The sequence below is a fragment of the Sus scrofa genome, chromosome 15 (genome assembly GCF_054392235.1).
Source record: "Sus scrofa isolate SSC_HxYL_T2T_F1_AM1 chromosome 15, Sscrofa_HxYL_maternal_Yorkshire_Landrace_v2.0, whole genome shotgun sequence".
Taxonomy (NCBI): Eukaryota; Metazoa; Chordata; class Mammalia; order Artiodactyla; family Suidae; genus Sus; species Sus scrofa.
Window position 1 is genome coordinate 123,111,311 of NC_139397.1, and position 24,403 is coordinate 123,135,713.

Consider the following 24,403-nt stretch of genomic DNA (forward strand, 5'->3'; position numbering starts at 1 on the left):
CTGCGGGCTTGTTTTCTGTGGTCTTCTGTCTGGGGAGAGCAGATCATCTGAACAAGAGATCCGCCTGCTTAGTGATGTTTCTTAGATTATTTAAGGTTTTGTTTTGCTGCTTTGTGTGTGTTTATCTCTGCTCTGCTCATCCTGCCCTGACAGCTTCAAAGCTGTCTTCCTTTCTCTTCTCTTCATTTACCTCCCTGAAATTTCTTCAGGGTAGAAGGAATTAGATCTCTCAGTGGAAACCTCTCTCTGTTAGCCCAGGTTCTCTTCCATTCTCAGGTTGAAACCTCACAAAGATTGACCCTGCAATTCCAGGGTCCTACCCCTGTCTTCAGACGCTCTCCTTCTAAGTAAAAGTTTGTTGTCTCTGGTCCTCTGGACTCTCTCTCTTATTTTTAGTAAAATGTCTAATGTACTAGAGATGAAGATATATATAATGCCCTTTTGGATTGAGTGCAAATTCCATTGCACGTTTGAAGACTATGGCTGTATTCTAATTCTATCATAGATAAAATTTTCTTCCTAGTTTCTCAATTGTTCATTTATTATGGTTCAGGGAAAAACATACTCTTATTCCATCATTTATTACAATCTTCGGTTAGAGATCCTTGATCCAACAGGGAGACAATAGAAATGCTCTTTGAGGAAGAATATCTGCTAGCCTTTTAAGATATAGGTGAAAGTGGGATATGGTGACATATTTTAAAAATCTTAAAATAATCTAGCTAGTACAAACTAATAGAACTTTCTGCAGCGATGGAACTAGTCTATATCTGCACAGTCTAATATAGTAGTCACTAGTTCCTGTGGCTGTTGGGTACTTGACATGTGGTTTGTGAAACTGAGAAAGTGAATTTTAAATTTTATTTAATTGTAACCAATTCCAAATCAAATTTGTATGGCATCCTATGGTTAATAGTCACCATATTGGATAGCGTGGTACTAGGCAACATAAAGCCTAAAACTAGACTGTGACTAAAGAAATGAAAATAAAGGAGGCTATCTAAGAGGTATAATGGGGAAAAAAGAAACAACAGTGTTTTTGAAGGGGAAGGGAGAGAGAGATTTAAACAATTCAGAGGCAGTGTTCTGGGGATAATTAGGAAACTGGTGGTACCAGCCAATAAAAAGGGTATATTATCCAGGGCAATTTTGAAAAATAGATATTTAAACAGGTTGAGTTTCCAGTGGTAACGAGACATTCACGTGGAAATGACTATAAACAAATAGAATTCTCACACTGAAATGGGACAGAGGGAGATCAGAACAACCCCCCACCACCCCTGAAATCTATTTCCTTGACACTTCTCTCTTGAGAGAGTCTCTTCTGCTTCCATACACCCCTTTTCAGAGACTGCCTTGTCCTCCCCCACACAGAGAGATCCTGATATATGGCATAATAATGACGGTTCAGAGAAATTACTATTTCACCTACTGAGTGATTAATATGAAATTAGTTACTGAAACACTCAGTGGCGCAGAGAGGATCAAAGAGAAATTTGGTTTTGTTTTAGAAAGGAAAAAAACGCAAGATAAAATGCTGCTTTGCATATATGGAGTACTTTTCATCCGAGAATCTTTACATACTCAGCAAGCTTAATTAATGAGAACCTCTATGAAAGAGAAGTGAAGAACTAAGGAACATGGACTCTAGTGTTCTATTTCTGTGATTTTTAAAAAATCAAGCTTGATATTTTCCTCTTTCATTAATGCACGAGTGTAGCCCTGTGTGGCAGCTATGAGATGTTCATCTTTCTGCTGAATGATTTCTCCGGAAGGCATCCCACTTAGGAGGAATAGTAACCACGTCGAATCCCACCGCCTAACTTTATTGATGTCCTGTGCTCCATTTGCAATGGAAAAATCCATCCCTGTCATCAGAGTGCAGCAAGCATACTGATAATCCAGTCTGCACTGTCCCTGGAAAGATTGTTTTGCTGCAGAATGGCGCAGGTTATCTTCTCCATCAAAAATTATTCAAAACAAACATCCATGAATCTTGGACTAACATGCATTGAAAGAGGACAGGCAGGGCTTCTTAACGGGTACCCTACTGTGTAATCTTCCTTTCATCTCCATTCAAAATCCCTTGGTGATCCAAGCTCCCCTTTACACAAAATATAAAGTCTTCTAATTATTTATGTGTAGGGTACATGATTTGACCTAGTCAAAAGAGATATGCAATGATGCATCCTGGCCTTTATTATCATCTGTTGTGACTTGAAGATAGACAACTATTTTTGTTTTGTTTTGTTCTATACCTTCTTCTTTGTCTTTTAATTTTTCCTTCCTCTACTCTACTCAAAGAAAAAAAAAAAAAGACTATTCTGCCAAAAGGGAAAATACCTTGAAAGATCATGGCTTTTAAAGATTTTTACAGAGTTTGATGTTCTGTAAAATAAAACTAGCTGCCTTGTGCAAAAACAGCTGTTTTTATTTGAAGAAGGAAAGACACTGAGAGAATTCAGTTTTTGCTTTTTTCACTCATCCAGGCCTTCGACATATATTTTCAGGCATAGGAAGAGCTTTCACTTCTAGCCCACAATCCTCTCATTTCTCTGAGCCCAGGACTTCATTTTTATTCCCATCCTTTCTGGAAAGTCCTTTCTTTCACCACCGGAGCCAACATCATCTTACTTCTCTTCTCTTGTACACAGTGCACCTTATTTGCCCAGTGATAGGAGGTTACATTCCTTCCTCATTAATGCAGAACATCTCCTGACATCCTCATCAGATCACCAGCAGCCAATAAGATGCCGCAGTGACCTTTCCATTTTAACAAACACATAGCTGGGAACTTTGGAGAACTGGTCTAACACTTTCCAGATTAAATATCAAATTCTCAAAACTCAGCTGGATTTGGAATCCATCTAAGTCATTTTTCTGTTCCCATTCCCGATAGTCTGCACAGCACACTGATTAGCAGGAGCGTTTTGTAATATCACTAAAGGCTTTAATGCTGTGGAGTTCTGCCAGTAATGGTGTTTAATTCACTTATATGTGCCAATTCATCTCTGTCAGGAGCCTATTAATTTCTTCACTATTTTACTCTGTCCCTAGCCCCTGTATAATGAAACACAATGATCCCCATTTGTGTAACCAAAAACTTAGAGTCTCTTATAAATTATCTCTGATCCTACTGCTTTTAGTGACCAGAAAGCCTCTGTATTTCTTTTTCATATTCAAATCAATTCTTGCAAGCTCTTCTCTTTAGAAGAATACACTGGAACTCTAAGGCACCAAATAGTAATATCATAGACAAAGTATATGATTCTGATGCACTCTTTAACATGCATCCCTGTGCAGAAAGACCTCTATAATATTACACCAAAGATAGACTGTTCCCTTGAGCACATCCCACTTATAGGGAGGAAATGTTAATGAAAATCAGCCTTAGACTCTGCAATCAGACCATTCATCGGTGGGCAAAATGTTAAAATACTTATAGCATTACTATTAAAATAAATACCCTGAACAAATAAAGGTCAGCGATATAAAATTAATTCTATGGAATATGCTATTGACATTTCTGCATGGTGTGATCCTGAGTGTCCAGAAAAGTGACAGTTAAGTGACTGAATAGAAAGAATTACCATAGTTTCAGGAGTGTCTATCGTTGTATTGGCATATAAACTCACATATACCTTGTTCTGCATTTTTCAGGATTGGAGCAAAACACCAGGAGATAAGGGAAAAGCAGGCAAGAGGTCTCATTGATTATGCTACTGGTGCAGTTGGATCACTGCATGATATGGACGATGATGAAATGGACCCCAACTATGCCAGAGTGAACCACTTCCGGGAACCGTGTACATCAGCAAATGTCTATAGGTCTCCATCTCCCCCTCGGGCTGGACCACTGGGCTACCCTCGGGATGGCCGGCCACTGTCTCCAGAGCGAGACCACCTAGAGGGTCTCTATGCCAAGGTCAACAAGCCATACCATCCACCAGTGCCCATTGACAGGTAATACAACTTATTGAAAGATGAATGTGGTTTTAATTCAGTGTTTCAAATCATTGCTATTGCTGAAGCAGATAACAATATATCCTTCAATCTATTATAACTGAAATGACATAGTACCCTTGACAGGTGCTGTGCTTTGACCTCCCTGTAAGGTATCAGCCATCAAAAATAAAACAACTGCCAGTTGTAAGGTGGCATGAATGAACAGTAGTACTTGGGCTCATGAGGCAACAGGGAGCAATTTTTGAAGGAATACTGTAACAGAGAACTAGTGATAAAAACTTTGAATGAATGTTGTCCTTTCTTCTGAGAGCCCTACTATAAAAGACTTATTCAGGAAGGTGACACGACACTGGGAGGTGAGGAGTCAGAGAAGAGCATGATGACTTCTAAGTAGGTGGAGTTACAGACAGCCTCCAAATTGCAGAAGATTTTCAATAGATTGGGATTTTCTGCTGAAGGAATATGTGATCCTGTATAGATTTTCATGGATGATCAAAGGTAGAAAAGAAGATAATCTTGGCAATTGGAATTTGATGAAGTAGAGAAAGATGAGAGGTGACAAGGCCAAGGATCTTTAGCCTTAGCCACTAAGGAAAGAGATAATAGAACCATCTGTCAGTACGATTGAAGTACTAGGGAGCTAGATGATCCCAACCCCACCTCCTGCCAAAAGCAAAATGCCTTATCTCTTGAAAGGCTGATATAAGAGAGTGTTAGTCAATATACATTGTTAGGTGACCCTTGGAATGACACACAGGAACGAGTTGCCTGACCTTGGCTTAATCTGGCTGTAACTTGAAGTCTGGAAGGAGGAGGGGAGGGGAGAGGGTAGAAGGCACAAAGGGCTCTCATTCTAGATGAAAAAAATCTTGTTTTCCAGATTCTCTTTGGTCCTGACAAGCCCCCAGTCCCTATAAGCAACCAGCTTTGGGGTGATAGCATGATATATCGTATATGTTTACCGTTTACATTTCCCCAGCTGGCTGATATTATGCACTTTCAATTAGGTTGGGGAGAGGAAGGAAAATCATGGCGTTTTTATGCAGACTGTAAAGTGCAGCTTCACAAGACTGATTACCTTTCAGAGCCTTTCCAATAACCAAGTGGGAAGGAAGGAGCAATTTTTAATCCTTACTGTCAAGCTTCCAGGTTGATAGTATTAAAGAAAGATGGTCAAGTTTTTCTTTGGGATAAAATGAAAATATAAATTCCTGTGACTATGTGAGACAGCCATAACAAAACTGTTAATTCAGAGGACTGATTAAGAGTGGGCCCTTTTCTCCCAAGCGTTTATAAAGGGCTGAATTTTTATCATGTCCATAATACCAGGCGTGAGTCTGTTCTGGCCCAGACCACAGTCTTAACCGTCTCTAAATCAGACAGGTCTTCTCAGCAAAGCCCTTAGCCACCCACTGCCCACAGCTAGAATCCCAGCACTGAACGGTTTCCAAAGAACTTCCAAAGCCAATATTTCCAATTCTAATTCCATGACAACAAACCCGAAACATTCTATTAAAAAACATTCACTAGTCAAATGTGTGTGGAAAATTCTGGGTTAAGCCACACCCAGCAGGTTTTCTTCCGCCTTCTCTGCAATAGCTAACAGCATTGTAAGTCTCTAAGAGGAGCATACAATAGTCAGCCCTATCACTCCTCAAATTTCTGTCACCTACGGCTTATTTTTTTCCCCAGATCTGTTTTGTTTTGTTTTGTTTTGCTTTGCTTATTCTGCTCCTTTTATTTATTTATTCATTTTTTATTTCCCCAGATTTTATGGCTATTCTTAGGACTACTAGGAGACCGTATCCTGAAAGCTAATTTTCACCCACATAGATTTGACCTAGACAGAAATTTCTTAGGATAATCATAACTGTAGCCACTATAGAATGATATTAAAAAAACATGTTATTTACTGCCCAGCCCAGACATGTATAAGCAATATTCTTTCCTTTGGCTTTGACCTCTTTATATTACTGAATGATCAAAAGTTCTTGCAGTGGAGTTTTAGACAGTTGTCATATTTTTGGATTACAGATCAAAGTGTAACTCTTTCTGCTCAGAATTATCTTTATTCTGCTCTTTAATCATATTTTAAAATTGTTCTGCTCCTCATTCTTTAAGTCTTAAGCAGTTTTTCTCTTGGCACACAATATGCATTGGATAATGTTAGCTATTATCATCATCATTATTATTATTACTGGTTTTTATCAGTGAAATTCTGAACTTTCCAAAATTTCTAGGTCCAGGTGAGTCCAAGAGCATTGCTGTGGCAGTGTCCCTAACAGCGCTCCTAAGCAGAAACCCTGAGCCCTAACCCCACTTTAATCAGAGTTAAGGCCTGTCATTCATTCAGCCATCTGCACAGTCCTTCATTCAATAAGTGTTTGGCACCTACCGTGTTCTAGCTACTGTTGTAAGTTCAATGGGTGATACAAAGATGACCAAGATATGGTCCCATCCCAGAGGAAGTCATATACTAGAGAGGAAGGGATGGGCACATGTAGAAATAGATCATTTCCATTTAATGTAAACAGAAAAGCTGCTGGTCAGGAGGGTCTCCAAAAAGAAATATTTGAATCAGCTATGGAAGGATTTGTAGGAATTGACCAGATGCAGTAGAAAAAAATGCTTTCCTTAGAGACTAATGAGCATGCACAGGGGTGAAGTAACCTGAAAGAGTGTGGCTCATTAGGGAAGTTCTGAAGCACCCAGAACATGGAGTGTGGATGGGAAAGAAAGTGATAGGAAATGAGGCTGGAAAGCAGATTGGAGCCAGACTGTGAATGAATGGGTTCCATCCTGTACTCACACATACTAATTGGTAGTATCTGTCTGTCTGCAAATCTGTGTTAAGAAGGGTTCTGAAGTCATGCTTGAATAGTGGTGTCTGCCTGGGCTCCAAAACGATCCTCAGTAGTGTGTGAGTGTGTGTGTGTGTGTGTGTGTGTATCTGTGGCGGGTAATCCTACACACAATGGGAGCCATCAAAACGCCATAACTAGGGACTGAATTGATCTGTATTTGGGGGAAATAGCACTGCCAGCTTTCAGCAGACAAAGAGGAACATGGTTAGATGTTGAGACAAATTAAGATAAGATGATAGTAGTGAAAGATGGCAAAGCTCTGGAATAAGAAAGTGGCATTTGGAGACAGAAGAAAATAAGAAACAGCCAAAATTCTCAGCTTAAAACTAGGAGAAAAAGGCTTAGCAGAGACCACATAGTTAAGATTTTCAAATGCTTCAGAGAGGTCATTAGAATGAGGACTAAAAAGAGGATTTGGGATATGGCCACTAAGAGGTTATCAGTTAATTTAGAGAGAACAATTTCAATAGCTAGATAGAAGGAGAGGGAAAATTACAATAAGAGACTTGATTAGGAAGCACTTAGTAAGCTTGGTGGTAAAGGAGAAGAGTTGTAGGATAGAAAAGGTTGCAGCCTTCCTTACATGACAGTATTTCAGAGCTAACAAGAGAGTAACCTCATATTATTACTGCAGAAACTGAGGCCCAGAGAAATTGAGTGACTTGCCTAAGATAGCACCGCATGGAGTCAGGACATTATTTATTTAGTGTCTGCTAAGTGTCAGGACCTGAGTTCAGTATTGGGTTCATCAGGGCACAAAGAGGAAGATGGGTACCTTCTCCTCTATTGGATGCAACAAAGATGTAAACATGTGATGAGAACACAGTATGAAGAGTGCTCCTATAAGGGAAGCACAAAGTAACTTCCAGGGCTGGGGCTATTGGGCTGGAGGCACAGGGAACAGTGTGGGTGAAAGCCTGGAGGTGAGCAGAAGCATGGTGTGTTAGAAGAACTAGAAGATGCTCAATCAATCAAAAATAGAAACCTGAGTGAGAGGAGTAATGACAAGAGGTAAGACGGGAGGGTCAGAAAGCTGGGCAGAGGCAGATGGCAGAGTCCAGTGAGCCTCTGTGAAGAATATAGACTCCACCCTCAATGCAACAGAGGGTTTTGCTGTGAGACTTAGTCCTAGAATTCAATCCAGCATTGGTAGTTTCTCCTCACCTTCTTATCTACAAAAGGAAGGTTATATTGACAGCCTCACACATTGCAGTGGTTAAATACGATTTCACATGTTGCATTTTGGGGGGTTTCCACATAAAATCTGCCTCTATTTGTGCATATATCTCTGTGTCAAAGGAACATGTCATATAGGCATGGCCCACAGTGGCTTTTCTATTAGGGGCAACTTCTGCCCCTTACCTCTCTGCTTCTCAAGTCTTGGCCCTGAACCCTCAGCCCTTCTGATAAAAACCTGCCCTTTATAAAGGATTCATCTATAAATGATGGTTGTTTAAAAAAAAAAACACCACCATGACAGATTCGAAAGATTGGATCTGCACAGTGCTGTTTCTCCCAGGATTTGAACAGAGAATGGTTTAAGTCCTGTCCCCAATGCCTGACAACTGCTTAGAGTTTATAATGCATTAGGCTCCCTCTGCTGTGCCAGCATTTAAAGGCCCCCACAGTATACGACCACTGAGGCTTTATGTTTGGGTGAAGATAAACTAGTCACAAGTAGGGGCAATGGAAATTACATGTGGCACTCGACACAGTTGAGGGTCTGTGTTACTCCAAAGGCTTAACATTCTTCACTTGGGCTTGCCAAGTATGTTGAACCACACACCCCATCAATAAAAATGCTTGAGTGTTAACTCCCCCCAAAATATGCATTTGTTTCTAAGTGAGATTCACTTATTTACCTTACTGATATATGCATTATAAAACATGTATCAAATATAGAAAGAAAATAGAAGAATGAGATTTTAAAAAAAAACATTAGTGATAGTTCTAATATGTCCTTTATCCCCTCAAATGGGGCAAACAGCTCATTTTGGAGATGACTGATCTCAAGTCCGGGCTCCATAGGGACAAGAACCTTGTCTACTTTGGCTCATCAATATGTCTATAATTCCAGAGTAGTCTGCATGCAATAAATATTTTTTTCTCCAAGTAGTATTTATCATAGATACTGGATCAATCTAAGTGGACACAGTACCTAGACCTCATTAATAGCCCTTCAGATATTTGAAGTGACTGCCATGACCACCTTCATTAACAAACATTTATTGAACTCGAAACATGAACCAGACTCTGCTCAGAGCTGGTCTTACAAGCATGAAGCAAATAAGCCCATAACCTTGAGAAGTATAATAATTTCTTCAGCATAAACTCCTAGCTATCTTAGTCATGTCTTATATTATAATCCATACATTTAGCCTTTTGGTAGCCATATTCTGAATGTACTCAAGTCCACTGAGTTTATGACTGCCCTCTGTTGATCATATCATGCAGAACTGGACACTGTTCCAGATATGGTCAGAAAAGTACAGAAATCAATGGGACACTTATGTCCTTTGGTCTTAATTCTTTACATGTATTAATGTGGCGTAAACTTTTCTATCAGCTGTCATTTATGGGCTTATATTGTACTTTAACCAAACCTCTATTTTGTTTTTACTTGAATTGCTCTTAAGCCAGATTCTCCAATATATTTTGCAAAATCCTGTATTCATACAATGATTTTTTTAATGTAGAATATTCTCCTCATTCAAGTTAAATATTTGCTTGTTAGATTTGGCCAGCTGTTGCAGCCAATGCAGGTATCTTAGAATATGGATTTTTGTCCTCCACTATATTAGCTATTCTTTCTAAGTTTATACGGTCCTCATATTTAATCACTGTAGACCTCATATTTAATCTTATCATCCATGGCATTGATAAGATGATCGATCAATGTCAGGTACAATCCCTGCAACTCATCACTCGAGACCTCCATTAATCAACACTCCTTCAGATGTTCAGTTAACTATTAATCCTGTCTACTCTTTATCTGGTGTGGATTTTTGGTTCATCCATGAACACTGTGGAAGACTTTGTCATATATCTTACGGATATTAATGTGCGCTGTGTTTAAGAGAACCCCTTGATTTACAAACCTAGTAACCCCGACAAGAAAAAGAATTACTTGCTCTTGATAAATCCTAGAGATAACTTTTTTTCTCCTCCAGGTAATCACAAATTTGTGTCCATTTAGACTTATTTATGCAAAATAAGATTTTCTGTGGTCCATGTGATACTAAGTACTTAATATCTACATACTAAATACATACTTATTGACTAATATAGCATAGCTGTAAAATTAAATTAGCAAACAGCACACAGTTCCTCAATATTCCAGTTAAGTGACCTTGATTCCCCAGCAGCTACTCACCAATACTTGTAGGAAACTTCTACTGAGCCTCTGTTGTATTCCACAGGTCATACAGAAAAGTTTAGAGACTATCCATACCCTCAGGGAACTCAGCCTAAAAGCTGAAACTGTCTCATAAATAAATAATTACATGATAATATATTCCATTATAATGGAAGGATCTACAGGATATATTATAAAAAATCATGAAATTGCATGTGCATTCAATTTGGGAAAGACTTGAGGCTATGGATTTGTCTTTCTAGGCCCTTGCTTCAAATGTATTAATTTTTAAAAGCTTCACCTTCCTCACTGTAAAATGGGGACAATGGTATACACTGTTTCCTGTGAACTGTTTGTGGATTAAATGAAATGATCCTAGTGCCTGGCTCAATAAATGTTGACTCTTTAGGAATATTACTAGAATTATATATTATTGAACTATACTTTGTATTATTGGGCTATATATCAACAGGTTTACTGAACTAAAATATAACTGTTTAGGAAGGTTATTGATTATATCTAGCTGTTGACTCAAAGTCATAGGTTTAGGAGCCTATTAAATTCCATCTGTTCCATGGTCACTTGGCCCAAACATCTGCTGGCATGTTTCAGTCATCAAAAACAAAAAGCATAAACAAACAAACAAAGAGTGTGACAAGAAAAGGGACGAAAACTAGAAAACAACTCAGGTTCAGTCATATCATCTGCATAAGTAGAGTACACTTAGCTACGTTTTTGTTACACATTGAGCTACTTAGTCAATTGTTTGTTAAAAACCATAGCTCTTATTAGATGTCACTAATGATGGTGTCTTATCATCAGAACTAACACTATCTTCATACTACGTTGCTTGAATGTCCATCTGGTTCAGAGTTGGGCTTAACAGTTGTCCATAGAATGGACTAGCCAAATTTCTAGGGGCCCCAAAAGAGTTGTTAATAACAACAGTGAATCCAGTCAGATCATGTTTGTCTGTAAAACAATAGAAAACCCAACTAATATATTTGTCTCAACCTGTAAGGAAGTCAGGTGGCCCTATTCCCATAAAGTGGCCTCTTTTCACTTTTCTCCTCTGCTTTCCTCAGCAGCTAGCCTGCTTTCTCATGTTGCCTCATGATTCTCAGATGGCTGCTGCAGCTCCAGACTTCATAACCACTCTCCAAGAAGAAAGTAGGGAAAAGGTGTAAACGACCAGTGAAATGTGCCGGTCAAGTCCATCCTTTTAAAAAGATGCCCAGAAAACCCCAACAACTTCTCATTGGCAAAACCTATATTTATAAGTTTCTTGTAGTTGCAAGAGGGTACTGAGAAATAGTGTTTTATCTTTCCAGTAAGCAAAGAGATGGAGGAAAGGAAATCTGGAGTCTTCTAGGGAACCACTCCATAGAATCCACCACAGATTACCTTTAGATGATTTCTGTCCTTTTTCTTTAACTTCCCTTAAGTAATATAAATAAATAAATAAATTGATGCTACCTAGCAGTAGCATCAAATATATTTTCAAATATCAGTTCAAATATATTTTATTAACTCCTTGTGGCAGGCGAGTCTTATTATATAACCCTCTTTTATAGCTGAGACAGAAATATTTCATCTGAATAACCTCTCTTTTTTTTTTTTTTTTTTTTTTTTTGCTTTTTTATGGCCACGCCTGTGGCGTATGGCAGTTCCCAGGTAGGCCACAGCCACAGCAATGCCAGATCTGAGCCACATCTGCAACCTACACTATAGCTCATGGCAACACCAGATCCTTAACCCACTGAGTAAGGCCAGGGATCAAACCCACATCTTCACGGATACTAGTTGGGTTTGTTTCTGCTGAGCCGAAATGGTAACTCCCTGAATAACTTTTAATATCAGTGAAGTAAAGCAAATGGGATACACACAGTCTTAGTTTTCTGGAACGCACAGAACGTACTGAAAAAATATGTTTGGGGAAATTCTAAGATAAAGGTGATAAAGAATAGAAAAAGTGTTAACAGGGAAGCTTCATGGCCACGTGTGAACCTCTCCTGTGCTCCTGGGGCAATGTGGGATCATCGATGTCTCTTCCCCAACAGTTTCTTTTTTTTTTTTTTTTTTTTTTTTTTGTCTTTCTGTTATTGTTGTTGTTGTTGTTGTTGTTGCTATTTCTTGGGCCGCTCCTGCGGCATATGGAGGTTCCCAGGCTAGGGGTCGAATCGGACCTATAGCCTCCGGCCTACGCCAGAGCCACAGCAACGAGGGATCCGAGCCGCGTCTGCAATCTACACCACAGCTCACGGCAACACCGGATCATTAACCCACTGAGCAAGGGCAGGGACCGAACCCGCAACCTCATGGTTCCTAGTCGGATTCGATAACCACTGCGCCACAACGGGAACTCCTTTTTTTTTTTTTTTTTTTTTGTCTTTTTGTTATTGTTGTTGTTGTTGTTGTTGCTATTTCTTGCCCAACAGTTTCTTGAATTCAGAGGTTTGATACTTCATTGAGTCACAACTTTGTCATGCACAGTTCATGCCTCTGTTGATGTTTGTCCCCAGTCTCATTCTTTGGTGATTTTTTTGGTGTTAATTTTACTTTAGTTTAATGGCTTTTTTTTTTTTTTTAAATCTCACTCTGATTCACAGCTTTGTGAGGCTCTGTGTAGGGATTTGAACAGTGAACACAGTAGATTACTTACAGATGTGTTTTGTTTTGTTTCAGTTTCTATAAACAGAGCCAAAGTATTCTTGTTTCAGTTTGGGAATTCCAGTGATAAATGCCATATCCATAGAGAGTTAAAATTCATCAGTTGAGCAAAGCAATCAGATTCTTTTTTCTTAGAACATATTACCATCAATTTTTAAGTGACTTTTAAAGAATAATGAGAAATCTCTTAATGAAAGAATCTCTATGACCAGATAAGTGCTAATAGTAACTGATACACCATTAACTCTTCTTTCCTCAATCCCCTCTCTTTAAAGCTTGATGTTCTCATTATTTTTTCCCATCTTCTGAGAGTGCTCTTCTTGGATTGTGCTAGACTTATGTCAGCTTCCAGAGGTGACAAATGTAGACATCTTTCTCCTTTATTATACGTGATCTGGGCAAGGAGATTTGGTACTCAATGACCATTCATTTCTAAGACCTCCACCCATGTGCATCCTCAACCACTGGTAGTAAGTGAGAACATTTGAGGAATGCTTGCCAAAGGGTTACTCTGATTATTTAAAGCTATCATTTAAGCAATGACTTATTTTTCACATAAATTGTCCTGATCCTCAGGATACATTATCTAACTTATCCTGCTTACAAAGAGAGGTGGGAGGGAATGTACAGAATTTTTTTAGACATATAAATATAACACAAGAGACTAGAAAAGAAGATAGAGTCTTCTGCCCTCTAGAGGGATACAGCTGACTTATTAGAATAGTAATGTGCTCCATGCTCTGCTATGAGAAAGGTAAGCCAAAGAGGCTATAGAAGCGCAAGGAAAGGTATTGAATGCAGATCTGGGTAGTCAAAGAAGGCTCCTTGAGGGTCAATATTATGACATAAAGAACAAGTAGAAGCTAATTAAGAAGGAAGAAGAGCATGCACAAATGTTCAAAGAGAAAACCTGGTTCATTTAGGGAACTGCACATCAGAAGAGTTGGAGTATGGTATATAAATTAGGGCCACTTGGGGGAGAAAGATGAAGGTCAACACAGGCAATCTTGTCAAAGCCATATAATCTGAGATAAAACATTTAGACTGAAGAGCAACAAGGAACCCTTAAAATGGAAACAGCTTATTCAGATTTATGCTTTGCAAAAATAACAGAAATTCTATAGATTATCTATTTCACAGGTGTGAAATTAGCGGCTCAGAGAAATTAAGAAATTTAGCTGTGATGACATAGGTAATACATTAGCAGAGCAGGATTCCAGCCCAGTTGACTCCAGAAATGCATGAGCCTCCAGCTACTAGGGTTTTCAAATTTTAGGCTCTAGCCATGATACCTTGAAATTGATTTAGTGGGATCAACGAACATTTTTTTTAAGTAAGACTTACTTCACTTTATGTGATAATCTCTGGTTGCATTGATGTTGCTATGAATGGCATTATTTTGTTCTTTTTATGGCTGAGTAGTATTCCATTGTGTGTATGTACCACATCTTCTTTCTTTTCTTTTTTTTTTTTTTTTTTGTCTTTTTGCCTTTTCTCGAGCTGCTCCTGTGGCACATGGAGGTTCCCAGGATAGGGGTTGAATCAGAGCTGTAGCCACCAGCCTACACCAGAGCCACAGCAGTGGAGGATCCCAGCCGTGTCTGCAACCCACACCACAGCCCATGGCAACGCCAGATCCCCAACCCACTGAGCAAGACCAGGGAGCGAACCCGCAACCTCATGGTTCCTAGTCAGATTCGTCAACCACTGTGCCACGATGGGAACTCCTGTACCACATCTTCTTAATCCATTCATCTGTGGATGGATGTTTACATTGTTTCCAGGTCTTGGCTACGGTGAATAGCGCTGCAGTGAACAGAAGGATAAATGCATCTTTTTGAATTCTACTTTTTTCTAAATGTAAAGCCAGGAGTGGGGTTGCTGGATCATATGGAAGTTATATATTTAGTTTTCTCAGGAACATCCATACTGTTTTCCATAGTGGTTGTACTAATTTACATTCTACCAACAGTATAAGGGGGTTCTCTTTTCTCCACACCCTCTCTAGCATTTGTTTTTTTGTGGACTTATTAATAATGGCCATTCTGACCAGTGTAAGATGGTACTTCACTGTAATTTTGATTTGTATTTCTCTAATAATTAGCCATGTTGAACATCTTTTCATGTGCCTAGTGGCTATCCATATGTCTTATTTGGAGAACTGTCTACTTACGTCTTCTTCCCACTTTTCAATTGGGTTGTTTGGGGTTTTTTTGTTGTTGAGTTGTATGAGCTATTTGTATATTTTAGACATTAAGCCCAAACATCATATGATATCACTAATATGTGTAATCTAAACTATGGTACAAATGAACCTATCCACAAAACAGAAGCAGACTTATAGACATAGAGAACATATTTATGGTTGCCAAGAGGAAAGGAGGAGAGGGCTTTGTATAGATTGGGAGTTTGGGGTTAGTAGATGCAAACTATTACATTTAGAATGGATAAACAACAGGTCCTACTGTGTAGCATGGGAAACTATATTCAATCTCCTGGGATAGACCACGCTGGAAAATAATATAAAAAAGAATATGTGTGTATACATATGTGCATATGTATACAGGGTATATATGTGGGTGAATACTGGACATGATGTAAAATGCATTTCTCACTGTAGATTGCAGTTTAAAAATGTTGGACTCTACTGAACACGTGCAAAGGACATGCATATTATTCCTCACCTGCCAGATACCCCTCCCTCCCTCTCTCCCATATTTATTCATTGTCATTCCATTTAAAAATATAAAAATTATCTCCCGTGTACCAGTTCCCTAAAGGAAGATCCTAAAGAATGTGCTATGGCAAAATGAGAGTGTAAACCAAGAGGAAGACATGGGATAAATGAGACAAAACTCTTACGATTTTGACTGAAGAACACAATATATATTAGATGTCTGTTAGGTGCAAAGCATCACACTCAAGGCTGTAGAGGTACAAAGACAGCTCAAAATGGCTGAAAGACCTGAATATAAATTAAGACACCATCGAACTCCTGGAAGAGAATATAGGCAAAACATTCTCTGACATCAACCTTACAAATGTTTTCTCAGGTCAGTCTCCAAAAGCAACAGAAATAAAAGCAAAAATAAACCAATGGGACCTAATCAAACTGACAAGCTTTTGCACAGCCAAGGAAACTAAAAAGAAAACAAAGAAACAGTTTACAGAATGGGAGAAAATAGTTACAAATGATACAACTGACAAGGGCTTAATCTCTGAAATATACAAACAACTTATACAACTCAACAGCAAAAAAGCCAACAACCCAATGGAAAAATGGGCAAAAGACCTGAATAGACATTTCTCCAAGGAAGATATACAGACGGCCAACAAGCACATGAAAAAATGCTCAGCATCACTGATTATTAGAGAACTGCAAATCAAAACTACCATGAGATATCACCTCACACCAATCAGAATGGCCATCATTAATAAGTCCACAAATAACAAGTGCTGGAGGGGGTGTGGAGAAAAGGGAACCCTCCTGCACAGTTGGTGGGAATGTAAGCTGATACAACCACTGTGGAGAACAGTATGGAGGTACCTTAGAAATCTATACATAGAATTACCGTATGACCCAGCAATCCCGCTCTTGGGCATATATCCAGACAAAACTTTCCTTAAAAAAGACAACATGCACTCGTATGTTCATTGCAGCTCTATTCACAATAGCCAGGACATGAAAAAAACCCAAATATCTATCAACAGATGATTGGATTGGGAAGATATGGTATATATACACAATGGAATACTACTCAGCCATAAAATAAAATGACATGATGCCATTTGCAGCAACATGGATGGAACTAGAGACTCTAGTTCTAAGTGAAGTAAGTCGGAAAGAGCAAGACAAATACTATATGATATCACTTATATCTGGAATCTAATAGAAGGCACAAATGAACCTTTCCCCAGAAAAGACACTCATGGACTTGGAAAATAGACTTGTGGTTGCCTGGTGGGAGGGGGAGGGAGTGGGATGGATTGGGAGCTTGGAGTTAATAGATGCAAACTGTTGCTTTTAGAATGGATTAGCAATGAGATCCTTCTGTGTGGTGCTGAGAACTATGTCCAGTTACTTATGACAGCATGATAATGAGAGAAAAAATAACGTATACATGTATGTGTAACTGGGTCACCATGCTGTATGGCAGAAAAAAAATTATATTGGGGAAATAACAATAAAAAAATCCAAAAAAAAAAAAACCAAAGACATATCAGAAATCTTAGGCTTTGACCTACTTCTCTGTAGTACTGCTAGATGTGCGTTGATCTGCCACACTTATTCCAGGCCTCTTGTGACCTGCGGTTTGCATTAATCTATTAAGCTAAGCCACATACCTTTTCATTACACAATCTTTGCTGATGCTAGAGACAAATTCCAAAGTGCCCTCTTCATAATTTCTATATTTAATGCAATGTGTAATCAAGAATAGGCCATTGGTAGGTCAATTGCTTTCCTGTATTTATCCTTTCAGACAATAAATAATCAGTGGGATGAGAAAGAGCAGTAAAAGATAGTTTTAATGTTAGTACTCATTTAAGTGTCCAACATCTTAAAGAGATGTTTCAATATTTATATGCTGTGGAATACTCTCCCCTCTGGAGAGCTGACTGGAGATTGATATGAACCCAGAAATAGAATCCAAAAGCCAATTGTTTTGCAAATACTTTCAGTCAATACTGAGCAAGCACTCTGAGTTCCCTCAATCTTGGTCATTACTCTCCCTCTGGCTTTCCAAATTGCCAAGACCTCTGAGCACAAAGCTAGGATGGAGATTCACTTTAATCTAGATGCAATGGATTTTCTATATCAGGGTCAGTGAGTGGACTGGGCCTGAGCCATGCCCATCCTTAGAGCAAAGCCTGGGTGGATATCTTTATACTATTCCTTCTTAACTTCTCTCTGGCTTAGTATCCTCATCTATATAATAAGCATAATTATAGTATCTACATAAGACTGTTGTTATAAGAATTTAATTGAATTTATACTTGAACACAAACAACAACAAAAACCCCAGAACCTGGCAGTTAATAAGCACCATTTATGTTTAAGCTAATATTATGTATGCTATTATCTGGGCATTTCTACTATTCTGCAATTAAAAGTACTGTTAATCCCTTCAGAATGAATTGAATTTCGATGGAAAGTTCTGCAATTTTATCTAGTAATTTTGGGGGGTTTGTTTGAACAATTCTTGCTAACATGACTTCATGGGTTTTTTTTTTTTTTTGCTTATATCATTATATATGGCCATATTTCTAGGTTGTTATAATTACTTTTTAACTCTTTATTTTGAACTTTTTATAAAGTCATAGGAAGTTGCAAATATAGTACAGAGAAGTCGCTTGTACACTTCACCCAGTTTTCTGTGGTGGCTACATCTTACATTATTATAGTACAATATGAAAACCAGGAATTTGATGATGGTACAATGTGAATGTATAGTTCTCTACCATTTTATCACATGTGTAATCACTTCTGCAATCAAGATGCAGAATTAATTTATCAAAACAAAGGTATCCCTCCTGCTATCCCTTAATAGTTATACACACATCCTTCTTTCCACCACCTCCAAACCCTGACAATGACTATTGTGTTTTACATCTCTAATATCCAATCATTTCTAGACAACTACATACATGGGGAAGTTTGTGACCTTTTGAGATTGGCTTTTTTTTTCACACAATATAAAATCTTTGTGATCCGTCCAAGTTGTTGTGGGCATCAGTAATTCATTCCTTTTTATTGCTGAGTCATAGTCTGTGGTATGGATGTACCACAATTTATTTAATCATTCACCTATTGAGAGACATGTTTAGTTATTTTCAGTTTTTGTAGTAGAACTGCTATGAACAATCACTAATAGATTTTCATATGAACATTGTTTTAATACCTTTCCTATCTGTAAGTTTCTAAATTTATTTCCTTATCTGTCCTATTACAATGGCTAGAATTTCCAGTGCTATGTTGAAAAGCAATGACAAGACTGAATGCCTTGATTTGTTTCTGATCTTAAGGGAGAACATTCAGTTTCAACTTTAAATGTCAATGTCATGTTAGCTTGGTTTTTTTTTGTAGATGTCTTTATCAAGTTGAAGTTCTTAATTTCTAGTTTTCTTATTTTTTAAAAAATCATAAATGAGTACTGAGTTTCATCTAATTCTTTTTCTATCTCAATTGATATAGTCTTTTTATTTTTCATCTCTACCCTATTAATATGTTCGATTATACTTACTGCTTTTCAAACATAGCACCACCTTGCATTCTGGAGTAAAACCCATTTGGTCACAGTATATAGTTCTTTTCGTAGATTACTTAATTTTTATTTGCAAATATTTCAGTAATAATTTTTGTGTCTGTATTCATGAGGAATATTGGTCTGCAGTTTGGGTATTCTTTTGTGCTCTCATTGAGTTTGATAGAGTAATACTGGCTTCATTGAATGGTTAAGGAAATATTAGCTTCTATTCTTTTTCTAGAAGAAATTGTATAGAAATGATGTTAATTCTTAGTTAAACATTTGGTAGAATTCTCCAACAAAACTATCTGGGCCTAGAGATGGTGGGGGTTATTATGAATTCAGTGTCCTTAATAACTATAAATCTATTTAAGTTATATTATGTGATTATAATTATTGTTGTAATTTTCACTTTTCTAAGAGTTAGTTCATCTAAGTTGCCAAATTTATGTGTATGGGGTTGTTCATAGTATTCTTTTATTATTCTAGGAATGGTATATTCTCTTATAGAACTATGGATTCTTAGTAATATCCCCTTTTCATTCCTAATAGAAGTAATTTGTTTCTTTCCTCTTTTTTCTTGGTCAGTCTTGTTGGACATTTGTTAATTGTCTTTGGTTTTTTCAAAGGACCAGTTATTTATTTTATTAATTTTCTCTATTACCCTTCTGTTTCAAATTTTGTTGATATCTAGTCTTCATTATATTCTTTCTTCTATTTACTTTGGGTTTTTTTAATCTTTTTTTCTCTCTCCTCTTCCTATTTTTTTTTTTTTTTTGGAGTGGGAATTTAGATTATTTGAGATGTTTTTCATTGAATCATTTAAAGCTACAAAATTTCCTCTCAGCACCACTTTAGCTGTATCCCATAAATTTTGGTATGTTGCATTTTCATTCTAATTCAGTTCATCATAATTTTTATTTCCTTTGAGACTTTCTCTTTGACCCATGGATTTTTTAGAAGTGCATTGTTTAGTTTATGTTAGGAGATTTTTCTATTATCTTTCTGTTCTTTATCTCTGCAGTTACTCTGTGATCACAATACACTCTGTAGATTTTTTAATTTCTGCTTTAAAGTTAAAATACCCTCCTATGATTTTGAGTTTATCAATTTCTACTTTTAGTCTTGTCAATTTTTGCTTTTTGCATTTTGAAGCTTGTTATTAGTTTCATACAAATTTAGGATTATCATATATCCCTGGAAGACGGACACTTTTATTATTATGGCTCATCTGATTTTATTTCCAATAATCACTACTACTTTAATGTCTACTTTGATATTGATATAGCTGTATCATCTTTCTCTTGTTTTGGTTTTGCTTAGTATAGCTTTATCACTCTTTTACTTTCAATATTTATGTATCATTATATTTGAAGTGTGTCTTCTGTGGAGTTCTCTTGTAGCTAAGTGGCTAAGGATCCAGCATTTTCAGAGCAGTGGCTTAGGACTTTTTAGTCTATGTTTTCATGTATCTCTTATGTTTCAAACCCTATAATGTCATGTAATTATTGTTTTATATTGTAACTCTTTTCTTAAACTATCTTTGTTTCTCCTTGTTTCATTCTGAATATCTTTACTTTCTTCTGAAATATTATTATTCCTTTTTCCTTTTATAACTCCCTCTGGTATTTCTTATAATGTGGCAAAACCTCTCAGTTTTTATTTATTTTAAAATATTTTTATTTCATATTCATTTTTTAAGAATATTTTCTTTGGCTATGTAATTATTGGGGTTTTTTTCTGTTAACATTTTAAAAATATTATTCCATTGTTGCTAGCTTTCAGTGTTTTCATCAAAGTCTGTTGTCAGACTACTGTTACTTTTTTGAAAATAATGTATTTTTTCTTTGCTTAAAAAATTTTATGTCTTTGGTTTTTCAGCAGTTTTACTATGGGGTGTGTGTGTGTGTGAGAGAGAGAGAGAGGGTACATGTGTGTGGTGTTATGTTTAAACAGGGTTAGATTTGTAGATCTTCCCAAACCTGTGATTTAATGTCTTTCATCAATTTGGAAAATTCTCACCTGATGTCTTTTCAAATATTGTTTGTGTCCCATTTTATTGCTCTCTTTTTTCTTTTGATATTCCAATGACACAAAAATATTAAACCATTTTGTACATATGCATGCTCCTTGCTGTCTGTTTTGTGCTTCCGGATTTTATTCTCTCTGTGTTTCAGTTTGATTATTTTTGAATTCCTTGTATTCCAGTTTAATAATCTTGCTTTTTGCTCTGTCCAACATTCTATCAATCACATCTATTGAGCTCTTAATTTTAGTTTTAATTTTTAGGTTTAGGTTGTTTGTTTTACCCTGAGATCTTACTTTTCTGATGAAATTCTCTATTATCTTTTTTTCTTTATTAACTATTTTTTAAAAAAATTATGTATAATAATGTAAATATCTGGATCAGTTGTGGGTCAATTCATGCTGCTTTATTTTCCATTTGATTTTCAGTTATTTGGCCCTATCTCCTGGAATGCATTGATCAAATACTAGACATAGTGCTTGAGAAACCATAGGAATAATCTCAGGCTAAAGTTATCTTTCTCCAGAGAGGATTTCTTTTTGCCTTCTAGCAGGCAGTGAGAGGATGGGAATAATGCCTTAATCCAGTCTTGGATTGAGGTGGCTGGAAACTAGATTTTAGTAGTTGTGAGGATAATCTGTTTGTAGTTTATCCTTATTGCTGAGATGTAGCCCTTCTGTGATCCTAACTTCAAATCTGGGTTGTTTAACAAACCCTTCTTCCTTAGCAGATCATAAACTCTAATTTCTAGGTTCTCAACCCTATGAGTTGTCAAAACTTCTATTCAGTCTCCAAGTCTCTTGGCCACTAAACTTGGCTGATTTGTTTAGTATTTGATTCTGTGCTACTTATGAATTAGCAAATGGCTTGCAGAGAAAAGTACCACAGAATATTGGGTTAAATTTCATGTTTACCTGCTTTTCAAAATTGGTCTTGGCCCCTCCAACTGGCTGCTTTGGGAGTTCTCCAGTGCCTTCAAGCAGTTTTCTTGTTTGTTTGTTTTTTGTGGTTTTTTTTTTTTCTTTTTCTCTAACTTGCCCAGCTGCTCTGGTTACTCTTACTAAAATGAGAATACAAGCTATTCCATCATTACCAAAAATGGAACTTTCATTTTTGATGTTGATTATGTCAGTTTATGGTTAATAAATATTGTTATTAGAGGATTAAAAGAATACATGAAAGCCACATGTATAGGACTTGGTACATTTTTAGCACTCATAAATGATTTGACATTTTAAGCTAAATACACACTGATTTTGTAAAAGTTTTAGAAGAGATTAGTTGTTAGCCTTCCATTTCTTTCATGTTGCTCTTTCTTGTTGATACCCCACAGAACAGCTTCACTGTCATGCTCTTGAGCATTGGTCTCATGAAATTTACATCAGTAACATTTCTAAAGGCTACCTTTTCTTACTGTGTTCTCATTCAGAGACCTTGGAGGCTATCCTCACCATTTCAGTGACCATATTTAGCAAGTGGAAGGGTGCGTTTGTTTCCTTCTCTTGAAGTTCATGTGTCAGTGTTCTTCCATAGAGAATAACTAATTTGATGGTGCTCAACTTCAGCCCTTTTCCTCCTTAACTGTTTTCCTGTTTTCTGCTGCAGCTTTCCACTCACTGCAGCTTTGTTCCAGCCTTTTTCTCTTGGCAATGAGTCCAGTGTTTGGTGAAAGCTGGCAAGTATATTATGAATGGTTTCTCTGGGCATTTATGTGAGTGAAAACTAAGAAATGCCAAGAAAAAGAAGCAGTACTGTATCTCTGAGTTTAAGAAATTCAGTATATTATAGTACCAAAAGGCTTCTATGTGTTTAATTCCAGGGTAAAGTCTGGAAAACAACTTTTATGAGTGTCTGTGATTTCCAAGTCTTAAAACTAATTCACTGGAAAGTAAAACAAGTAAGGCAGTAGACTTCAACAGTAATTTTTAGATCACTTGAGTCTACATGCAGTTTTGAAGAGGCTCAGTCCATAAATTTCCTATTGGGTTATTTTTTTCTGAGGAGGAATTTCTCCAAATTTAGCTATATTGGATAGAATATGTCAAGAATCTGCCCAGATGTGTGTTTCAGGATCTAGAGGCCTAATATAGCTGAGTATTTTCAAGACAAAAAACAGTGATAGTGATGATGATGATAGTTAATAATAGTACTCATTGAACACATTCTCTGTTCTCAATATTGAGACATTTTACATGAATTGCATTGCATCTTGAGGAGCATCTAACTATTCATTACTTCTTTTGAGATCTTTCTGCTTGTGGTCAATAGAATAGAATTTGGACATAAATCCTAGGTATTAATCCTGACTCTATCACTCTCTCTACACTCCTTGACCATAGTGTGTAACATCTTTGAGCCTTCTTCACTTATAGGGTGGATATGATACCATGTCTCAAAGGATTCTTGGATATTTGAAGATTTAATGCATGCATGGTGGCTGGCTCCTACAAAATGCTCAGCAAATTTTGGCCATTATTTTTTTTCCTCACTTTTTCTTTTTTATCACTGTTGGTTAATGTGCCCTTCCCATCACTGGATAAGTGAAGTGGAAAATGCAGTGAATAGGAATAGCTAAATATACAAGAAAAGGGAATTACAAGAATTGCTGAGGATAGGTCCTGATTCAGCTTATCTTTCAGGCCAGGGTTTAGGAAACATAATTCACTTGTTTGAGTTCCATAAAATTTACTTCTTAATGAATCTATATTTATTCAACCAATATTTATGGAGTACGATTTGGCTGTAGTTCTTACTATCGTGGAACTTAAGACATACTGGAGGAGACAAATATTAAATAATTGTAACTACTTCTTGAGTACTCCTAGGAAAGGTACAGGGTGCCATGGACATATATGATGCTGTGAAGAATGAACTGAGAAAGTGACATTTAAGTTGAGACTTGAAGAGTGAATAGTCAGAATTTTGCTGGAGAAAAGGGAATGAATGGCATTTCAGATATACGAGCAACATAGAGGAAAGCCATGATCTGGAAAGGAGCTTAGCATAAGTGAAGCAATGACAAAAGGTCCTCTTACCAACACCAGGCAGAGAACAAAGAACAGAGGCTTAGCAATTTGAATGAATTAGTCAGTCTGCTTGGGGCCTTCATTCTGTTCATTGGACCAAGAGGTATGCCCTAGCAGATACCACAACTTAGAAAAGGTTCCCCATTTTCTTCAGCATCACGTCTGAGGGTACCCATTATTATCAGCTTATTCAAGGGCATGTACCTCCTAACTCCCAGAGATCTAACCCATTTCCCCCATCACTTATTCAC

The 24,403-nt window shown here is 37.2% G+C and overlaps 1 protein-coding gene across 9 annotated transcripts in view; it reads left to right on the plus strand.

Moving 5' to 3' along the window:
- PARD3B (par-3 family cell polarity regulator beta) overlaps window positions 1–24,403 on the plus strand; it is a 1,028,888-nt gene that overhangs the window by 854,836 nt on the left and 149,649 nt on the right. For all 9 annotated transcript variants that reach the window (XM_084998493.1, XM_021075045.2, XM_021075046.2 and 6 more), the window contains one exon: window positions 3,661–3,963. In XM_084998493.1, the coding sequence (XP_084854619.1) occupies window positions 3,661–3,963 (303 nt within the window). The remainder of the gene's footprint in view (window positions 1–3,660; window positions 3,964–24,403) is intronic.